This window comes from Manis javanica, chromosome 9 (genome assembly GCF_040802235.1).
Source record: "Manis javanica isolate MJ-LG chromosome 9, MJ_LKY, whole genome shotgun sequence".
NCBI lineage: Eukaryota > Metazoa > Chordata > Mammalia > Pholidota > Manidae > Manis > Manis javanica.
The window spans coordinates 9,228,445-9,250,703 of NC_133164.1; the positions used below are offsets into that span (position 1 = coordinate 9,228,445).

The 22,259-nt window shown below is 46.7% G+C and overlaps 1 protein-coding gene across 5 annotated transcripts in view; it reads left to right on the top strand.

The window, feature by feature from the left end:
* Nucleotides 1-6,044, top strand: part of NALCN (sodium leak channel, non-selective) — a 281,692-nt gene extending 275,648 nt beyond the window's left edge. For 4 of the 5 annotated variants that reach the window (XM_073212391.1, XM_073212393.1, XM_073212392.1 and 1 more), the window contains 4 exons: nucleotides 192-342; nucleotides 1,668-1,817; nucleotides 3,296-3,407; nucleotides 4,448-6,044. In XM_073212391.1, coding sequence (XP_073068492.1) covers nucleotides 192-342; nucleotides 1,668-1,817; nucleotides 3,296-3,407; nucleotides 4,448-4,641 — 607 coding nt within the window. In that variant the 3' untranslated portion in view covers nucleotides 4,642-6,044. The other variant, XM_073212395.1, reaches the window with a different exon arrangement.
* The last annotated feature ends 16,215 nt before the right edge of the window (nucleotides 6,045-22,259 follow it).

The window sequence follows — 22,259 nt, forward strand, 5'->3', positions numbered from 1 at the left end:
TACAGATGACCGAAGAGAGGCAGAGAGAAAGACATAACTTCCCGAGTCACCCAGTCAGGGCAGCACTAGGGTGCTCCCTAGGTCGGATTGAGTGGGGTCCTGCCTGGATTTTGAGATATCCCAGGGTCCGAGTCCAGGGCAGTCCGACCCGCGGTTGCCCCTGAACCCCCCGCCCCCGCCCCCGCCTCCAGCATGCTCTCCTACCGCTCCGTGGACATCCGGAAGAGCCTGCAGCTGGAGGAGCTGCTCGCCAGGGAGCAGCTGGAGTACACGATCGAGGAGGAGGTGGCCAAGCAGACCATCCGCATGTGGCTGAAGAAGTGTCTGAAGCGCATCAGAGCTGTGAGTGAACCAGAAGCCCCTGGGTTTTTGTCTCCTTCTCTTAAAGATGGAGGAGAAGGAGGATGGACAAAACAACAGGATCAAATCCTTCGGCAATCAGCCTTACACCCCTTCAACTTTGTCCACCTCAGCCACTTAATGATGGTCAGACGAGGATGTGAACCTTAACTGCAGCCCAAATTCAGCTCTGCCCACTTAGCACAGTCCATGACACATTTCCATCGAGTCCCATTTTTATACCATAACATGAATGCTTAAAAAGCATTTAACTAATATTAATATATTTGCAATCTCCATTTATTAAACTCAAGTTTTCTAGATGCCAGAAATCTCTACATATTGACTGGCAAATGAGTTTGCAAAACTACTTTTAAGTTGCTCTTAAAAATTCCACGATGCACTTAATAACATTGTTTGGTCCTTAATGAGAGACTGTATCTCCTGGGAGTTTAATGATCAGTTTGCTCTTCCTGAACTAGAAGCTTATGAGGTTCTCTGACTCATAAATCAGTGAGCATGTTCTGTGTTGGTATACACTGTTTACAATGGGCATTTCTATTAGGTGATCACTTTTAGGAACGCTTTTGACTTATGCTTCACACATAGGGGAAAAAATGAAATTCATCCCTAAACATCTATATGTAACAGATTGTTTCATCCTGCTTCTCCAAACAACATCAATGGCAGAAACATATCCTTCTATTGTAGGAGAAAAAGTGCCCAGAGAAATTAAACATCCCCATTTCTCATAGTCACAGCCAATCCATCACAGCTCTGCTAACTCCAGGGATCAAACCTGCCCTTCATCGGCCCTCAGAGGGCACAGGGGGTGCTGGCTGCCCCCCAGACCATCCTGGCCTCAGTGTGTGCCAGGACAGACTGGCCTGCTCCATTCCAGAAGAACCGAGAGCAAGGGTTTCACTCATTCACTCACCCAAGGCAATCTGCCTCTTACACCTCAGAGGAAAGGGGCCATCCACATGGGCTTCATGAGCACAGAACAAAATAAGGGGAAAAGAAGGCCCACGGTAGAGATTTAAAAGTTCAGTTTTAAATAGAACACATGCTGGTATCAATGAACAGAACTATACCCATTGTTATGAAAATGCATGGAGTGGGAAAGCAAGTGCTGTATCTCAAAGTCCTCCTTTCTAGCAGTCTGGTACTTATCAGGAAACTAGTTAAGGATCCCATTAGGAAATTCCTAAGAGGCCACCAAGCACACAGGTTCTTTGGAGAGTAAAGAAACTGGGATTTGAGTGGTGGGGGTAGGGGTCCATTGGGCTGATGTTCCAGTTACTGAAAGAACAATCCTCTTTCCCTAGAAACAGCAGCAGTCATGCAGTATCATCCACAGCCTGAGAGAGAGCCAGCAACAGGAGCTGAGCCGGTTTCTGAACCCTCCTAGTATCGAGACCACCCAGCCCAGTGAGGACATGAACGCTAACAGTCAGGATAATAATATGCAGCCTGAGGTATGGGGAAGAGATGCCCTTCATCCAGGGGTATTCCATGCATTTTTAAAGATAAGAAATGAATTGGTGCTGTTCATAGAGCCATTTCAAACCCAGTGACAATATTTCTAATTGGAAGTTAAAGGAAAAAAAAAAAAAGGTTGGAACATGTTGGTCCACATTATACTGTCTTTGCCATCCCAGAATCATTTGAGGTTATTTGCAAAGATTCTGATTTGTATGAATACCAAGAAAAAAAAAGTTAATGCCCTGAACTTATTAGTTCCGTTAATTTTTGTCTAAAAAGTTAACATTACGTCAATAAGGGCTTAATCGGAGTCTGGCAACAGTATTTGATCTAAGAGAACATAGTTTGCTGGGCAGCTCTATCCTAAATGGTTTTTTCTCCTGCCACGTCATGGACACTTGCAGTAAAATCAGGGGGGATGTTTGTAACTGGCCTTCAACCTCCTTAAAGTGTCAGACTTATTAAGGATTTGTCCTTCCTGAGCTAGACATGACAGCGAGAAGGCTGGCAGCAGGTCCTGCCCAGTATGAGGGCACAGTTTATGGGTGGATGGAGCTGACCCCACCCCCAGGCAGTGTCAGGTTTTGTGGTGGGCAGTGACACAGTCGGGGCCAGCAATCATGCTGAATCCTGAGGCTGCGTGGTCCAGCCCCCCACTCCAAGGGGCCCTCTTGTTCTGCAGCGCAGGCCTGGGTGGATTTCATGCTGTCGGCCCCCTAACCCACAGAAACCATCTGCAGCCGACTGCAGGGACTTGTGCAGGCGGAGTCCACAGGCAGAATGTGGGAGCGTCTTCAGTAGCCCTGCCGTCTGTCTGCTGAGAGTGGCTGTTGGGGCTCCGTAGGGGGCGGCTGGGATAAGATCAGGACGGCCAGCGAGGCAGGGCTGATGCGCAGGCAAAGGGATGTAGCAGAGCTCTCTGGTTTTAGGTTATAATACAAAAGAAACACACAAACAAAAACAAAAGGCAACTAAAAAAACCAAGAGGGAAGGAATGCTGAAGGGATGTGAAGACCAAGGTGCCACTAAGAAAGGACAGAAGGTGACAGTGAGCCCGGAAGTGGGGAGGATACGCAGGCAGTCCCCACCTTTCTCTTGTCTTAGCCGGTATGGATCCGCTCGGTGCGGCCCGGCGGGGCTGGGAGACTGGCCTCCACAACACCAGGCAGCCGCGCAGCCCGCTTCTTCCCTGGACCGCCACCGTCCTGACCCCAGGCACTGGCGAATCCCCGGGCCGAGGGCATGGAGGGCAGGTGGCCAGGCGGGGAGGGCGCCTGGCCATGTGCACCGGGGAGTCTTTCGCTTTCCTGACCTCTTTTAACCCAGTTTCACTTTCCTCTCCCCATTGTGGACGCCGCGGGTCTGTATTGTTTTCCCCACTTGTTTTGCTCCCTTCTTGAACCGGCACGAGGGTGGCGTCCGGGCAGCGCGCGCAGCGCCGCCCGGAGCTGAGCCCCCGCCTCGCCCGCAGACGAGCAGCCAGCAGCAGCTGCTGAGCCCCACGCTGTCGGACCGAGGAGCGCGGCCCGACGCCGAGGCCGGGAAGCCGCAGCGCAAGTTCGGGCAGTGGCGGCTGCCGTCGGGTAGGTGCCCCGCGCCCTCTCCCGGCCGACTAAGGCCCTACCCAGACGGCTGCGCTCCGCGTGTTGAGTGTTGGATTTCAGAATTCAGATGTGCATCTCCAGGTGTGTGCAGACACATGCGTCTCCGTATCAAAAACGTTTCCCCCCAAAATACCTTCCCTAAACGGAACAGTACCAGCCTGCCTTTTTCAGCTCCCGTGGTTGAAGAGGCGGCACCTGTTCACGAAGCGAGATGCCATAGCCATGATCTGGAAAAAATGAGGAAGCAATTTCCAGGGGTCTCCTGGGGGCCTTCAAGGCGTTCCCAGACACAGGCAGAATTTATTTCACCGAAGAAGGAGTGAATGGATACGATCATTCAGACAATGCCAGAGTGCTCAAGGAAGGAACAACAAATTATGTATTTATAATATAATATAATGGATAATAAAAGTGCTTACTGTATTCCAGTCACAATTATAAGTCCACTACATGGGCTCCCGTATTTAATCCTCACAATTCTCTTGTTTTCCACATTTTACCGACTCAGTAAGAGAATTTTCTTCTAGAGGAACATGGGTTTTTGGAAAACCAGGATCATCCCCGTAAGGGCGCTCAGGAGGGGAGCAGCCATGTGCACGGCGCTGGGTTCCTCCCCGCCGTGCTTTCCTCTGTAGATAACGGAGTCCTAGTAAAGTTGGGGCTCCCTAATGCTCTCTAATTGTGCCCCTTCAGCCCCAGCTGAGTGAGAAGATGGAGGACAACTCTTCTCTAGGCTGGTCTGTCCTGCAAAGTGGAAGACAGTGTAACAGGTTTTGAGGCCAAAAGTCGTTTCCTCCATTAACACCAGAGAGGTGTTAATAGTAGCTTTACTAGTTATCTGTGAACATCCTTTTAAAGTCTGTTATGAAAATAAAGAATCAAGTGCTAGAAAGGTTTCAGACTCGATATCTACGGCTAGGACGTGTTCACCAAAAGGGAGTATGTCCGCTCGTCAGGAGCGACTTTGCCCCTCGACGAACCCCACTGTGTCGCTCACTGGACTCTTGTTAATTCCGCAGCACCAAAACCGATAAGCCACTCGGTGTCTTCAGTCAACTTACGGTTTGGAGGGCGGACAACGGTGAAATCTGTCGTGTGCAAAATGAACCCCATGACTGACTCCACTTCCTGCGGTTCCGAAGTGAAGAAGTGGTGGACCCGGCAGCTGACGGTGGAGAGTGATGAGAGTGGAGATGACCTCCTGGATATTTAGACGGAAATCGGCACAGGCAGAAGTCTAGGGATGAAGAGGCTCTTCTGCTATTTCCTCCGTTGTCCAGTGAGCAATCTGTAATTGGCACATTAAATTCCAACTTGTCGCAGGATTTCTTTAATTGATTTTGTCATGCCATAGGAAGCCATAAAGCTTGCTCTGTCACAGCTGTGTGTATAACGGGTCCTCACGATCTGTTCAAGAACTGTGGCTAATGGCAGTATTCGTGGTATTAGCAACTGTACCAATACCAGGTGGAGATCGTTCAAAAATCTCATATACTCTAAGTAAACTAAGGTATATAGTCGTATATATGCTCTTATGCATTATCACTGCCCCCTGAGAGAGGGCTAAGCCCAAAGTGGCTGATATTTACAGTGTATACAGGAGCTTTAGTTCATGTTTTTCCCATAAGCCCTGAGCTTATGTTAAAAATGATAGTAGTTTTGCAAACTACAAATTCTGAATTTCAAAAAATATGTTCTTTTTCTCATGTTTTTTTAAAAATATGCACAAGATATTTAGAGATCAGAACAAGACAATTTCTGCCCTCAGTCACTGTCATGAAACTGTTTGCTGCTTCCAAGAAAAGTGTGTGTGTGGGTGCCAGGCAAGGAAAGTGGCCCCAAGGTGCTAACCGGCTTGAAACAAACTGGTATGTAGATCGCTTGCAGGACATGGTCACATAAAGAGGCTAGGTTTCTTAAAAAACCTTTTAATAACTGAGGTTAGCAAAAAGAGGAAAACTACATTTTCAGGTTATTTTTTTTTAATCTTTACAAATGTGATGTTATTGGTTTCTTTTCTTACCCAACATATGTTTGTTTAGCCATAAATCAGCAAAGAGTTATGGGTTGATCCTAACACCGCTGCTAAATTGAATTCAGAGTGACTCCTCTGCCACCAGATTCTCCTCTCACAATAATGGGACTGCACAAGCTTACACAGTTTAGGGATCCCACAACTCAATTGTATTTGTCTCACACATCATGTCCTCTGGGAAAATTAAAATGCCATGGGATTAGCAAAATTCCTTTGGGCCTCATGCTGGGTCAGCCAACCAGAAGTGTGTTTGAGCCTCTCTAACTGCCTTACTCTTGATTGGAGATTTCCTGTTTAGATAATTTCTTTTAACAGAGTGATGGTCTCAGAATCTTTTGACCCCCATCCCAGGTTGCTCCCTGATCTCTTTTTCTCTATTTCACATTCTAAAATAGCTAAATACCACTTCATTCTGTATAACAAATAGAGCATCCTGGTGCCAGTCATTGTTTTATGATTAATGGTGACTGGAAGACAATGGGCAGTGAAAGTCAGTGCAGCCGACCGGTTTTGTTGGGTTTTATGTTTATTCGAAGTTTACTTTTTGTACATAAGGAAATAAAATGAATATTGGATTTGTAAACGAATTTACTCTGAGGTGGTGATCATTTCTAAACCCTTCTCTGCGTGTGTGTGGGGGGAGGGGTTTAAAGGTGGGACAGTGAGGGGCCTGATGCTTTGCAATCTCTGTATTAGAATATTCCACCTATAATTAGTTGGCAAAAGCTCCATCCCTGATAGTCATTGCCGCTCAGCTCCTAAACCAGAGTGGTCCCTTCATGTTCGTGCCCATGAGGTTGAGTGGATACTCTGTCCCTTCCAGACCCACAGCAAAACGGGGCTGTGCCAGCGCTGCACAAAGACAAGGTGTTTTTTGCTTCATTACACTGAGTAATACAGCTTCATTCTCGCAAAACTGCTGAGGCCTTCCTAGGACATCTGTAACTGGCACTCAGCACAGCTTCCTTGCTGTTCATTCTGCAGTGAAGCAAGGGGCCAAACAGCCTTGCACTTAAAGCCATAGCACCTACATTTTCAACCAAGTGAAAAGGCCGAGCAGTTCCTGGGGGTCTCAGCTTTACTCTTTGCCTGAGGCCAGTAGAGCAGGAAGCCGGGTGAGAAGGTTAGTGCCACCCCCTCTGAGATGTTTCATAAACATATAAACAGTCCCATTATGCAGACTGACAAGCTTCAACCACAATGTTCCCGGGTCCTCAGGGAGGCCAGAGACTGATGGGAATCCTGTCATCATGCCAGCCACTGCCTTTAATTGAAGCACACTGCTGGTGCCAAGCGCACCAGAAAGCACGGGGGATGGAAGACAACAAGGAGCCTCCAGTGGGAACAGACCACACACACACACACACACACACACACACACACACACACACACGCATTCACATATGGCGGTTCAGGGGGACTCACGGGAAGCAGGATGGATAGAATGGCCGGGCCCCAGCTCTTCACTCCATTCTCAGATAGATTGAGAACAACCCTCATTTTCAGTGACTGTCCATTTGGGCTCAACCCAGGCGGAATAAGGCAAGGGCACATAGAAGAAAAGCCAGTTACAAAGCCTTAAACCAAGGCAGTTTCCAGGCCAGTTGAGCCATGTGTTGGCCCGCTTCCCTGCAGGAAGTGGCATGCTTTAGGGCTGGTTTTCCCTGTCGTTCAGCAGCTCCACTCATTCTCAGAGGCCTTCAAGACATCCCAAAATACAAAAACAGCACAGCCCTGACCGAAACTGGTCTCTTCTCAACCCTTGATATGGATTGAATGGTGCCCCCAAACAGACATGTCCAAGTCCTAGCCCCCAGTACCTGTGCATGTGACCTCATCTGGGAGTAGGGTCTTTGCTGATGTCATGTTAAGTCAAGCTGATGTCAGACCAGAGTAAGGTGGGCCCTCAATCCAATATGACCGGTGTCCTGATAAAAAGAGAAACACGGCAGGGAGAATGCCGAGTGAATGCACAGACGCAGAGGGAACACAGCCACGTGGACACAGAGGTGGAGGGTGGGGCGAAGCTTGTTTTCTCCCTTCCCACAGGCCTGGAAACACACAAGATTCATGTCCCCAGATTTTATAGGGAGGTCAGCTTTTCTGAATCAGTATGTGGAAGAGACAACCACCCAAACACAGGTATCTTCCATCCCCACGTGCAGCCTGGACACTCACAGCTAGAAGCCCTCTTCCCTGTCAGCTCGGCTCAACGACTTTCCCGTAGTGCCACCCCCACACTACTACCTCCAAAAATGACATCTTAACTCCAACTTGTTAGGATGGCTTCCATCCAAAACAGAAACACAAACAAGCAAAAAAACATAACATATAAAGTATTGATGAGGATATGGAGAAATTGGAACCTTTGTGCACTGTTGGGACTGTAAAATGGTACAACCACTATGGAAAGCAATATAACAGTTGCTCCAAAAAATTAAAAATAGAATTACCATACAATTTCAGCATTACCGCATCTGGGTCTATATCCAAAGGAATTTAAACCAGGGCCTCACAGAGATGTTTTTGTACACCCCTGTTTATGGCAGCATTATTCACAATAGCCCAAAGTGGAAGCAACCTTAATGTCAATTGATGGATGGATAAACAAAATGTACATGCCTACAATGACATATTACTTTGTTTCAAAAAGGAAGGAATTCTGGTGCTTATAACACATGGATGAACTTTGAAGCCAAGTCCTCATACAAATACTGCTTGACTCCACTTCTATGTGGCATTAAGAGTAATAAAACTCATAAATATAGAAAGTAGAATGGTGGGGACCAGGGGTTTGGGGGAGGGGGAGTTATTTCATGGATATAAAGTTTCAATTTTGCAAGATGAAAAATTTCTGATAGTTGGTTGCACAGCAATGTGAATATACTTAACACTGCCCAACTGTATGCTTAAAGGTGGTTAAAATGGTAAATTTTATGTTACCTGCATTTTATCAAAAGTAAAATTTTAAAGAAAAATTTTAAAATACATCTTGTCATCTGATCCCAAAAGTTAATGGCCAAATCAAAATAGCAAAATAATTCCAGTGCCACATTTAACTTATGCTTCTATATCTGTTTGCTTTCTGTATTTGACCAGTACACCTGGCTTTTATTTAACATTTTATTATTTTTCCCCAATGCTGTATGTCACTCATTCCATTTAAAAATCTTCCTGTAGTACACCTAGTAAATATCTAAATCCCACTTGGATGTTTGGAAGGTTGGCATCACTGTCCATTGAATTAAGCTACGGATGGTTTGCTTAAAGGCAAATCTCAAGTTGTTTCTCATTCTCCCTTCAGCAGGCAGTGGTTCAGTGTCAATGCCAATTTTAAGGCTTTATTACAGAACCAACCAGCCTGCAAGAGGAATTATGTAGCTTCGTTGTGTTTCTTCACGAATGGCTATTTCTCACTCCATTTCCATACAATGTGGACGGTGACCCCAAAATAATGCTAAGTGAAAACACTTGTTTTGATACATCATTCCTAGGAGTGTTCCTAATGCCTTACTAGTTACTGAGATGTTCAACATTCAAATAAGCTCAGACCACCTGTAAGTATAGAAATGGGATAAGATTCTCTGCAAATAAAAACATATTAAAAGATGGTGCTTTTGCATTCTAAGCCATGTCAAAACTGTCTAAGATAACAAGTCAAGAACTTGACCAAGGACTGCCAAGAATGGCAGTATAACATCATCCGGAAAAACTCTTCTTCGGCCAAGTTCTCAAGGAAGAGACTTGTATCCGTAAATTATACCAAAGATAGATAGCTTTTTTATTTGAATTATCTGCGTATTCTTGGGTATTCTTGATTTAATTTTGCCTTTGAAAAAACAAGAGTTTAAAGTAGGTAACACTCTTGGGCCCTTAGAGTAGGTTGGGAAGATTAAGATAAGAACATCGGGCATTCTCCATTCTTGGAAGCGGATCATGCTGTCTCATGCTTGCAGGTGACTGCACTGGTGTATCAGTCAGTGGGTCTGCCCGGGGAGGGTGCATCGCCTGGAATAGACAAAATGAGAATATGAGGGCTCTCCAGAGAAATAGAACAATAGGATATATAGAGAGAGAGATTTATTTTAAGGAATTTGCTCATGTGACTGTGTGGGGTGGGGGTGACAAGTCCAAAATCTGTCTGGCGGGCCTGCAGACTAGAAATTCAAGTAAGAATTGATGTTGCAGTGTCGAGTCCAAAACCCACAAGTGAGAAACTCAGACAGGATTTCTGTTTACAGTCTGGAGGCAGAAATCCTTCTTTTCCAGGGAACTTCAGTCTTTGGTCTTCAGGCCTTCCACTGACTGGATGAGGCCCACTCACTTTAAGATGGTAATTGCTTTACTCAAAGCCTGGGGATTTAAGTACTGATTACACCCAAAACATTCCTTCACGGCAACATCTAAACTAGTGTTTGACCAAACAACTGGGCACCATAGCCTAGCCAGGTCAGCAAACGTAAATCTATCCAGCACAGTGGGTATCATCGTATTACCTGTAGCTGGTTAAGGCAACCTTAGATGTGGTCACTCGCCTGCCTATGGAATACAACCAATTGTCTTTTTTCCCCAGAACAAGAAGCAAAGAATGCTGATTTTATTCTCTCAGTTTCTAGCTTAACAAGGAGGAAGGGAAAACAGGTTGCAAACGAGAGAAGTTGCACTGATTTTTTTAATGTGTATGTGTGTTGTGAAGGTGTGAATCCTAATTCATAAGGCTACATAAGGTACAGTCTTCACCTCTTCTGGCTTAATTGGTCCCAGAATCATTAGGACAGTCATCTTAACATAGACCTTATTCCAGGCAATGTCTTCTCTTTCAGGGTCTGCATTTCACATTAGAAATATCATGTAAGGTCCTACCCAGGGAAACATGGGAAGCGCAGCCACGAAGCAGTTAGCTAGGAAACATGGGGCTGATAGTGGGTTGACAGTAAATATTCCACATGTCACCCAGAAAGCTGTCATGAGGAGCTCGGTTCTCTCCCCTGGTGCCGGGGGACACTTGGCAGTGGGCTCTCCCAGGGACAGAGGGGAGAAAAGCCTCCATAATGTGAGTGGGCCTCATCCAATCAGCAGAAGGCCGGTAGAGCAAAGACTGAGGTTTCCAGAAAAAGAAGGAATTCTGTCTCAAGACTATAAGCACCGAAATCCTGCCCAAGTTCCTCATTTGCAGACTTTGGACTCAGCACTGCAACATCAGCTCTTGCTTGTTTGAGATGTGCAAAACACACTCACTGGTCCAAACTCAGGAAGTGGACACGGAAACAAAGAGAACAGCAGACTGAGGCTTTAATGACGGTCTTGCAAGATCAGGTGTCTGGTGAGCAGGTGCACTTGGGGTTACAACAAGCAGTTTATTCCCTAGCACACGAGTCCCTCACCTGGTTCCTTGTTGACTCAGTGCCACAGGGTTTACATTCTTTCCCCGGGCATCACCTAAGCAAGTTATATCCATATTAGGCTTTTTAAAATATTTGTCTTAATGTTATTGGCTGGTTCAAAACTTCTGCATTTTTCTGAAGTGACACACAGTCTGCTCTTTCTCAGGCCCCCCCATCCCAGCAGAGGGGACTCGCTGCTGTGTGCTCTGACAGGCAGGCTTCTTGTTAATACCCTTTTGTCTAATAAACGTTAATTCCGCTGGGAATAGATCACATTTAGTTTCATGCCATTTCTAACAGAGACGAGAGGCCAGGGGACGGAAGGAGGCTGCACGCCCTTGCCACCCGCGGTGGAGCTCACAGGCGAGCGGAAACAGCCCTCAGGGATTCACTGCATGGGGCATGTTGGCCCCTTCCCCCAGTCTTCCCTTCCTGGCCTTTGTGCCGGGCACTACACTGCCCCACTCCAGAAGTCTGCTTTTGCCTCATCTCGCCTCTCATCCTTCCCGTGGCCATCGCTGGCTGCAGAGAGCGCCACATTTCTGTGTTCCACCAACTTACCTTCATGGCCAAACTAATGCAGAATTTCAAATGGAGTGTTCCTGTTGATCCACCGACTCCTTTTTCGAGGCAATGAAAAGGGGCGGTGCCCAGGGCCAGAGCCAGAGATAATTGGGAATTCTTCAAAGCCCTAATGAGCACAGCCTGAAGGTCCTGGCTGTGTTCTCACCTCCAACAACTACCCGTGTGGACATGTCACACCACCAGCCCTGATTGTCTTATCCAGGGGGTCTCCCAGCCCAGGCAGGGTCTCCATGTCCTTTCTGCAATTGCCTCACACCCTGGTCTAACTGCTAATTAGATGCCTCATTTCTTGGCATGGGTATGTGCTGGAGCCATCTGCTTATTGATCACATCCTTCAGAATATATTGGATTTTCAGGAATTCAGCCACAAAAGCAGGCAGTGTTGCAGGTGGCTCATTGAGAAGGTTTCTCCAGAGCAAATGTGAGTGTATATAATGTGTGATGACCTGTAGCCACTCACATGCATCAACAAGCTACAGGTATATTGGCTGCAATGCTCATAGCTTATCACCATTATAAAGTGATATAATAATAAACTTCAGAATTTATACATTAAACCCTCCTGGTATAGCTGGTATTGCAGAAAAGAAAAATGTATGAAGTGGGCCAACAGGCTACACAGGTACTGAGACCATTACCCAAGTACTAAAGAGCTGACTTCCCATTTTGCAGGAGGCAGTCCTGTACCTGCTTCTCCCATCCAAGTCATGAGTCTGAATCCTTCATGAGAGCATGAAGCCCTGAGAACAAGGCTGAGCTGCCCATGTCTGTGCTTTCAGCATCTCTGAACAGCGAACTGGCAGAGAGCAAGCCCCGGACCACGCCAGGGAAAGCAGGACTCAGTCAGGGCCATGGTTCAGCCACCTGCCCCTGCAGGTATGTCAGTCAGACCCTGTGGGTGAGCAAGGCTGGGGGACAGGAGGCCACCTTGATCTTTAGATAAAGACCATGAGATAAAAATCCCAGCTTAGGTAAGGAGGGACTTTATTTCAAAAACTATTGCAGAAGTGTAACGGGTTGAGTTCGTTTTCCTCCGTCCTCGTCCCCACTGCAACAAAGAATTGAAAAGCAGTTGTGGCACAATAGCAAAGCAGAATGATAGTTTTATTTGAATCCACTCCCAGGGGGGAGCAGGCCAGAGTCCAGGCGGACAAGGGCCTTGATCTTTCAGGCAGGAGGCTTATCTGCTGCATCCTGGTTAGGAGGCACCTCTGGCCAAGGTGGGGTCATTTGAGTGCAGGTCCTTCTCCATGGTCATCCCCCTCAGTGAGCGTGTCCTCGCCCCAGGCCGAGGTGTGGGTTGGGCAGTTCTTAGTTCCGCTGGATTGTGCCACCCCTGGGATCTGGCTGGGGAGAAAGTTATCTCCCTACAAAGCCTTTGTTTTGTCCACGTGGGACCCCTGATCTGGGCAGAGTTTGGGCACCTTCCTCTTTGAGCCTTATCTTACCCACTTTCCATCTGCTCACGTCTATCTTCCTACCTAACATCCCTAACAGAAGGAAGAATGTTCTGATCATAGGTCAGGCAAAAAGGAATTTTCTTTGCTAGGGAGGGGTAAGCAGGGCTGCAAGGAGCTGGGGCAAGAGAATGGACAGCATGATGGATGGCTGAGCAGGACACGTCTGTCCCTGAGTCACCCAATGCTCCGGGGGTCGTAGGGAGCTTTGTTCCACATTCTGATGCTGGCTCAGGCTTAAGGGGGTCAAAGTGCAGGGACCAGGGGAAGAGAGAGAAGTCTGATGAGAAGCAGACCGCGTCAGGTCAGCAGGTACTTTGTCTCAACTGGTCAGTCAGCCAATCACTTCTAATGCAAATGATGGGACTCAGAGCATGTGTCCGCCTTGTCTGAGGAAACAAGGGGGAATCTGTGAGTCCTGCCTAAGTCCTGGGGGAAGGACGGTTCTTTACAGGGAGCCATTTTCTGGAACACAAGAAGAGGGACATTTCTTGGGGGCATTTCTTGGTCCACGGGCAGATATCTCACAAGGCACTCCACCTCTCAGCATCTCTTCTCTCTTCTGTAAAATGAGCTTAGAACAATGCCTGCTTTACCTACCCATCTTTGAGACTGTGAGACCCAAAGGGGATGTCAAAGGGGATGTGTTTGTGAGCGTGTTTCCTAGCCTGTGAAAACACATACAGGCAATTATCATCTCTATAAATGGCTGATCATACATCATCTAAAAAGCTCAGGCAAAGGGTTTCAGAGCTCACCTCCACATCCTCACGTCCATAGACTCTCCACTCTTCACAGCCGGAGGTAATGAATTGCTGTGTGGGTGGCAATGGGGGGACATCTTTAGGGCCCCTCAGTACACCTCAAGATGGGGCTGATTTCCACATTCCCAGTCCGCTGAGAATTAGGGAGAACTGCGGACTCTCACGAAAGGCCCCATCTAGCACACAGAGATACCACAAGCACGTGTCAGAGCCTTACGTTCTCGGGTTCCTCAGTCATTTTCCATCCAAGGTTTCCCAAAGCTCCCATCAGAAGTTCAAACAGCTGTCCATCCGAGGCAGGAGCCAGGAGCCCCTGGCAGCAGGTGTCAGGTCTGCAGAGGTGGGAGAAGGGTGAATAATGCTTTAGTCAGTGAGCCAGATAAAGATGCCAGGGAGCAAAACTTTCTCAGAAACCCAAGGAGGAAAATCAGTGTCCCTGGAAGGGAGAGAGGGGGGAAATCTGTAGGAAAGGGAAATGAGTGGAAAGTAATGCAAGTTGAAGATTTACCCCCCTTCAACAACTGACTCAATAGAGTGAAACCTGAAACCTCTGGCTGGAAAGGTGCAGACTGGACGAGGAAGAACCGGCTGGTTCTTGTATTGACTGGCTATGGGTTCAAGGACCACTGCTGGTAGATGGGCCTGGGTTTTGTTTTGTTTTGTTGTCCGATTTACAGGAGTGGAGCCGACGTGGATCTCCCCAAAATGGGACATTAGGTTTACATTTGGAACAAATGATATGTCAGTTTGTTAATTCTCCCTGCTGTAAATAAAACCCAAATGACAGCTTTTGCGTTTGGTTTCATGAATGAATGCCCCAAACTATTTTTTAACAGGATTCAGTTTGCCACCTTCAGATGCAATTTCATCAGAAATATTCTAGAGAGACGATCCATTTTGTGCATTTGTGATGGGGGTACATGTGACCTTCCCTAATGACCAACTCTAGAGTATTAATCTAGAAGGTTAATCCCTCATTATTATATTACTGATGGAAGAGACCATGTCTTAATTATCTCTGCAGCCCACTACCAGGCAGGAGATGTGTGCTTTCAGATAATGACATCAGTGCCACTTGTCACATAGACCACTGACCACCCTGGCCCACCGTCTATTTCTCCATCAACCTCCACATTATTTTTATAACCAATTTTCCCTCATATAGACGGTTGGGAAGAAGCAGGTGCTCTCAACTAGTATGAAGAGCACAAATACCTCACTTATTCCTCCAGGTCTTCCTTATATGCACCTGTTTCCCACCTGTGAGCAGTCTGTGGGAATGACGGACAGATAGTGCTTTCTGTCAAATATTTAGAACTGTTCTCCCAGGAGAGACTACTTTGGAAATGACAGATTGGCTGTTGACTGTTGTGACCGGCATTTACTAATCGAATAACCCACCTCATGAAAAAGAAAAGGATAAATCTCCCAGTGAATGGATATAAAGAAAAAGTCCATATTTATGAATTGTTCACATCTATCCTCCCAATCTCTTCAAACCCACTGAGTGTGGCAACGTCAGAAGTGGGCCACGGGGAACATGTGATTTCCCTTTGATGTGTTTGTTCACCATCTGCGGGCCCTTGAGCTGAACTTTCCCCTTCCATTCATTGAACCTCCAAGAAATGAAGACTTTTAGTAAAATGGACCAAGGCCTAACTCTTTTTACAATCTGTTTAAATCATAGACTGCACCCCAGATCGTAACAGATTGCCTGCATCTATAAATGATGACAAGGAAACAGGTCTAAGATACTACTGAATTTCTAGCCTTTTTTTTTTATTTGAACAAATGACTGGCCATCCTTTAAACATAAAATAATTCTTAACTGGAAGTATAAGGATAGTTTCTTAGTAGATACAATTTTGACCCAAAAGGAGAAGAAAAAATGATTGAATTGCTCCGGGGCGCAGGTGAGAGGTGCCTTGTCTGCCAGCATCCCTGCTGGCCTGGCCAGGAAAACCCAAACCCGCAGCCATCATTCTGACCTCTCAAAGAATCTTACCTTCCTAATTGTACATTCTTTTAGGCCACATTGTTTTCTTTGCATTAGAAACAAAGGAATGAATAGAAAGACAATCACTGGCAGTGAGATGTTTCTATGATTTCTTCTTAAGCGTTTTCTGTGGAGGAGATAACTCCTTAATCACAAATGGGAGATGTATCCACATGGTTTGCCAAAATCCTGTCACTTCTCAAAAATAATTACTTGATTGACTTGCAATTTCAATAAAGAGTTTTCGCTTCATGAATTGGTTGTTTTCTAAATTATGTTTAAATATTCATTGACTATCTTAAGAACAATAATTTTTAAGACTTGAATGGAGCATTTCTCCGCATTTGGGTAGAATTCATCTCTAATTAGCATAACAGGTGGGCCCATTTTTCTTCAGCAGAGCAGTCTATGAATGTTAGCATTCAAACATTCACATCCAATCTGTAATTACTCCACTAGTTTCTTTATTCTGCCCCAGTAAATTTGTTTCCCAATTAGATAACAAGAATAATCTAAACAAGAAATTAGGGAACCGTGGTGATGTAAAGGGAAAAGTGTGGGATTTGGAATCAACAGAGCTATTCTTCACTCCTTAATTTGCTATTTTCTGCCTATAGTGTCTTGAACAAATAATTAAATATTCTCAATCACCAGTCTCATTATCCATAAAAAGGAATAATAGTACTGCATTAAAAGTTTCTTATAAGACCAAACAACACAATAAATGGGAAAGCTTGTTGATAACTATAAAGTTCTCTGTAATAGTCATTTTCATCACTGAGAGACAAGTTAGAAAATAATGTTACCATGAGCTTCAGAATCAGACAAACCTAGATGGAAAATGTGGCTCCAAGATTTACTTGTAAACTGTGTGGTCAGGGTTGGTGGTAGGCAGAATTCTTCAGTGGCCCAGATCTTCCACCCTTATCCCCAGGACCGTGACTATAATGGGATATCACACCCATGGCAAAAGAGATTTTGGAGATGTTGTTAAGGTACGATTCAGCTGACTTTGAGTTAGTAAAAAGGGAGATTATGCAGGCGATCTTAATCTAATCATGTGAGCTCTTTAAAAGCAAGGGGTTTTCTCTAGCTAGTAGCAAAAGGAGAAATCAGAGAAATTGGAGCATGAGAAGGACTTGATTCATGGTTGCTGTCTTGGAAGAGGAAGGGAACAATGTAAAAATGAGCTAAGAGTGATCTCCAGAGGCTGAGAGCAACCTTTGGCCAACAGCCTACAAGGAAACAGGGACCTCTTCCCTACAACCTCAGGGAACTGGACTCTGCCAGCAGCCAGAATGAGCGTGGAGTGGCTTTGTCCCCAGAGCTCCCGAGAAGAGCCCAGCCCCACCAACATCTTGATTTGGGCCTGGGAGACCCTAAGCAAAGATCCAAATTGAGTTTGTCCTGATGTCTGATCTACAGAACTGTAAGGGGTATTATCTTAAGCTATTAAGTTCATGTTAATTTGTTAGGGCAGTAGTAGAAAACTAGCATAAGCAAGTTGAAGTGAGTTAACTAGACTACCCAGTGCCTGGTGCATACTAGAAAAGAGGAACTTTGTATTGCCCGTGGGTTTCAGCCCCAGGCAAGTTCACTATGGATTCAGTGAGACCGAGAAATGAATATGGAACATCCTTGGAGTGAAAGGGTTTATTGCCTGGCTTATTCTCCCACCAATAGTTCAAGCACTAGAATTACGTCTGTGTCCAACAATCTGTAGGTCTGTAACCCTCCTTCCTCTCTGCCTCTGCCCAGATCACTGGGCAAAGCTCTTTATACAGTGACTCAGTCAATAATAGCTAATTGCCTGCGGGTGTGGAAGCAGTAGCCTAGCAGCAGTCTGGTTACATCACCAAGTAGTTTAGGTTCAAATGAGGATCCTGGCCATAGGAACCTTCACTTTATCCACAAATTTGTAAACGTTAAGTTCATTTTTGCCTTTAAAGCCCCATTTCCCAAACTTTACTGTGTGTACATGAATCACCAGGGGATCTTATTAAAATGGGATTCTGATTCAGTAGGTCAAGGTGGGACCTGAGATTCTGCATTTCTAATAAGTTCCCAGGTGGTGCTTGCTGATGCCACTGTTCTGGGAAGCACACTTGGAGGGCAGAGCTTTGGAGCTCATTTCCACCAGTGGATCTCAGCCTTGGCTACACCCTGGAATCTCTTGAGGAACTTCTAAAATGCTCAGAAGCTGGGTTCTACTTCTATTTAATTGGTCTCAGGTGGAACAGAGGCATCAGTTCTTACAGTGAATATCCTCCGCAACCAGAGGTGAGAAGTATTGTTTCAGACCACGGCTACCTGAAACACAGGCCATGGACCAGCAACCACACTTCATCTGGGAGTTTGTTAGAAATGCAAAATCCCAGGCCCCCTCCAGACTCATTGAATCAGGGTCTCTGGGAGTTGTGTGCAAGAATCTGTGCTTTCACTCGCTTTCCAGATGATTCTAGTGTGTGCATAATTGTGAGAAGCATAGCCCTAGATGGGTTTTCTCATTCTATAGGGGTGGAAATGATGCCTGAGAGACTGAATGATTATCTAAGATTAAGACTGGCATACATAGCCCATGGGCCAAATCCGGCCACTACCTGTCTTTGTAAATAAAGTTTTATTTGAACACAGCCACACTCATTCACTTACGTGTTGCCTATGACTGCTGCAGTGGCAGAGCTGGGCAGGGGCAAATGTCCTGCGGAGGTGAAAATGTTTACTATCCAGCCTTTTGCAGAAAAAAAATTTCTGGCATCTGCTCTCAGAACTGCTTTAAGTTAGTGAAAGAAAAGGCAGAATTCCAGCTGTCTTGCAGTAGCAGCTGATGCAGACGTAAACGTTACAGAACTCTCAGCAGAATGGTGACCGGGATCTGCTCTGCCCCTGTGCTTGCAAGGCGGGCAGGGCTGGCAGGGCTCTGAGACCCAGTCTTTGGTCTAGGGATGGTAACGGGTGGAGGGCAGGCCCCCAGGGGGATGGGCATCAGCCCCAGGAGCCTGGCCTCAGGCCAGGTCTTCACAGAACCCTGGTATGCCCCTGGCTGTTGCGGTTGTAGGTTCCTGGAGGCCTCTGGCTGTCACAGCAGCAGGGAGCTGGCAGTTGGCTGACATGAGGGTATCATTTTCTTTCATCACAGCTTCAGTGAAGGTCACAGAGCCCAGCCCACTCTGATTCTGGGAGTCCTCACTGCACTCACACAGTGGTCCAAGGCCAGTTGCCCAAACCACCAGGAATCACCTGCGGTCAAACACATTAGCTTAATCTTAGCAGCTCAGAACAACAACCACTGCCTATCTTCTAGCTCTGTGGGTCAAAAGTCTGGGAGGCCTCAACTGGGTGCCCTGCTCTGGTCTCCAGGTCCAAATCAAGGTGCTGGCAGAGCTGGACTCTCCTTCAGAGGCTCCAGGGCAGAACCTACTTCCAAGTTCATTTAGTTTTGGCAGCAGGTGAGAATGCACAGCAGAGAACAGAGAGCTGAAAACACACGTGGACAATGAGCAGATCACATGCCACAGTAGGACTGACCCACACCGCTGCAGCACCAGCCCCAGAACCAGCCACAGCCCCTGCAGCAATCATCCCAGAACAACCAGGACTTGATTAGTTACTAGCTTTTCCCTTGACTTTTCCCCTGCTCCCAAGTCAGGACCAATCAGATAAGGTCCAATATGTGCCCCTAAACAATCACATTGTGATTAGGGCACCCACAGCTTCCCCAGGCTCCAGCTGGGGCACACATGAATTCCCCTTTCTTCTCTGTGAAGCCCCCCACTCCCTGCTCCCACTGAGTTCCCCAAACACACGTCATGGGGGCTGAGTCCCTTGCTGTTGGGAGTCCCGAATGACTAGCCCCTGCTTGTTCTCACTGGAAGGTCTTTGTTTATTTCCACACATTCAGGGGGAATCTTGGTGATGGGGAACTGAGAGGGGCGCTTTGTAGGATTTGGCCTATGCTGGGTGATTCTAGAGGCAACTGAAGGAAGCAAAGGCAGCCTGAGGCCAATGCCACCAGGACAGGTTCACAGCTCACGAACAGGCACCGTGGTGATTTTCAGTGGGAGACAGGAGGACAGAAGCAAGGACAGAGCAGCAGTGAGTAAGAGGTGACGGTCTTCCGTGTCCGTTGGAAGACGGCAATGTGGTTGTTAGGGGAGTGGCCGCGTTCCCTCCCTAGCTTGTGCCCGTGCAGCCCTGGGCTGCTCCTGCCTCTCCTTGTCTAATTATTGCTACATTCTGAGTGTTGCTCATGGTCGCTGGTGACGTCACAGGCCAGTAGCCATGCCATTTCCTTCCTCTTTCCCGTCGTTCAAGTGGCTCCCCATCGCCACAGCTGGAGGTCAGCAAACTTTGTAAAGGCGAGACAGTAAATATTTCAGGCTTCATGGACCACATACAGTCTCTATTGCATGTTCTCTATTTTTCATAAACCTTTAAAAATGTAAAAAACATTTTATTTTTTAATGAACAAAAACAGGCCCCAGGCTATAAGCTCAGTGACCCCGCCCTAAGTCGGTGCTTCACCTTTCACCTTGCACCACTGCACCACGGCGAGGGCCATTGCATGCCAAGGATTGTCACCACCCCATCACACCTCGTATCCTCATTGCCGTCTGCCCTGAGTAATCCTGCGGTTCCCAAGGTGCCTCTCTCACCTCACAGAGTTCCCCCAACAACCCAGAACTGAGTGCAGGAACTTCCCTGGGGCAAGTGGCTGCAGGACCTGGAGGAGATCAAGCAGAGCAGAGGAGAGGCGAGTCAGCATGAAGTTCACAGAGTGGGATCGGCGCCACTGTAGGTGCCCAGAGGCCCGATCCTACAGGGTTCCCTGGGTGGGGCTGAGATGCAGCACGCTTCTTTATGGACTTCCGTAATCTGGAAGCCTAACTCTCTTCAACAGATGGGATCAAGAAGACAATGTGGAAAATGTAACAACCAATTACTCCTAGAAACTCCGCCTCCGCCCCTTCCCCTTTTGACTTACCTCATTAAATCAGGCAATTTATACACAGAATCTTACAGTTCTTAAAATGAATTATAAGTGCCTGAAGATACTGAAGTTCTGAACATTTACGAGCCTGCATGGCCAGATAAAAACAGAAGGACTGTTGACCTCCCAACCAGGCAACTTAATTCACCAATTACCTTGCTTAGGCAAATTATGGATGTAAATATACCATTGTAATCTTTGCTATTTTCCCACAGGGCTGATGCATCACTGCCTCCATTTCTTGTTTTCTCTCTTTTGCTGAGGAAAATAAGGGTGAGTGTGGGCGATCTAGATGCTGGTCAAATGAGACATTGCAAAATAAAAAGGCAGACTTGCGTGACACTAGCCAGCCAGCAGCAATGAGGATTCGTGGGAGGGCTGGAGCTCCCCACACCCAAGAAACTAGGAAGGAATTTATTAATGGCTCTGAATTTAGACCCTTCACGCAGTATCTCTGAGTGGGGTCACCAAGGCTGATGCACAGAAGCCCAGTTTGTTATCTCAGGGTGACACTAACTGACAGACAAGGAGCCCCTGAGAAGCACCATATTTATGGCAGCTGATGAGAGCCCACGCAGCAAGCCGAGAGTGGCCCCCCTCCCTGAAGTGGACCCCACTCCCTGGGAGCTGGGGGTGGTCCAAGTGTAGATGAATTCTGAGACCTCCCTTCTCAGCTCGAACGCTGCCCCCACCAGCTTCCTGGAAATCTCAATTGCAAATCCAAAATGAACTTTCCCTGAACGGACCCCAGAGCATGTAGCCTGGCTTCTCAGCCCGGTTAAAGAGTCCTTGATCCTCTATGATCAGGGAAACCATTTCGGGACTGTCAAACCTCTCTCTCCACTGTAGCTTCTAAAGTCCTCCTGGCCACCCACCTCATGAACACTACCCACCTTCTCCTCATCTTCCCTGATGGTACTTTTTGGTTTTGAACCTGCTTTTGCCAATATTGTTTGAATTTATGTCCTAGTCTTTTGCTTAATGTTACAGACTGGACAGTGTATCCTACTAAATTCTTATGTTGAAGTCCTAACCACCAGTACCTCAGAATGTGACCTCATTTAGAAATAGGGTCTTTCATAGGTAATTACAATCCACTGAGGTCATTGAGTTGGGCTCTAACCCAACAGGATACGTCCTTATAAGAAGAGGAGATTAGGACAGACACAAGCAGGAAGACCAAGTGAAGACACAGGGAGAAGACCGCCATCTACAAGCCGAAGCAAGAGGCCTCGGAATGAAACCGACCCGGGCAATACCTTGATTTTGAACCTCTAACCTCCAGAGCTGTGAGAACATCAAATTCTGTGGTTTAAGCTGCTCAGTCTGTGGGACTCCGTCGGGGCAGCATGAGCAGACTCGTGTACCTCAACTCCTTCCTATGATGTAAGTTTCTATTTTTCTCTTCTCTTACTCCAACCCAATGCCCTCAGCCTTTGGGACCAAGGGTGATATTCAAAATATTTTGAAACTGTTACAGCATGGCCACTGCCCAACCAGAATAGCTTCCAGCTTTGGGGCCAATAGATTCCAAGGAGGCCACTACCAACCTGCTAATAAATCATGAGTAGATCAGGGGACTGCAGAGGTTGCTGGGAGGTTTCAACATTGGCATTGAA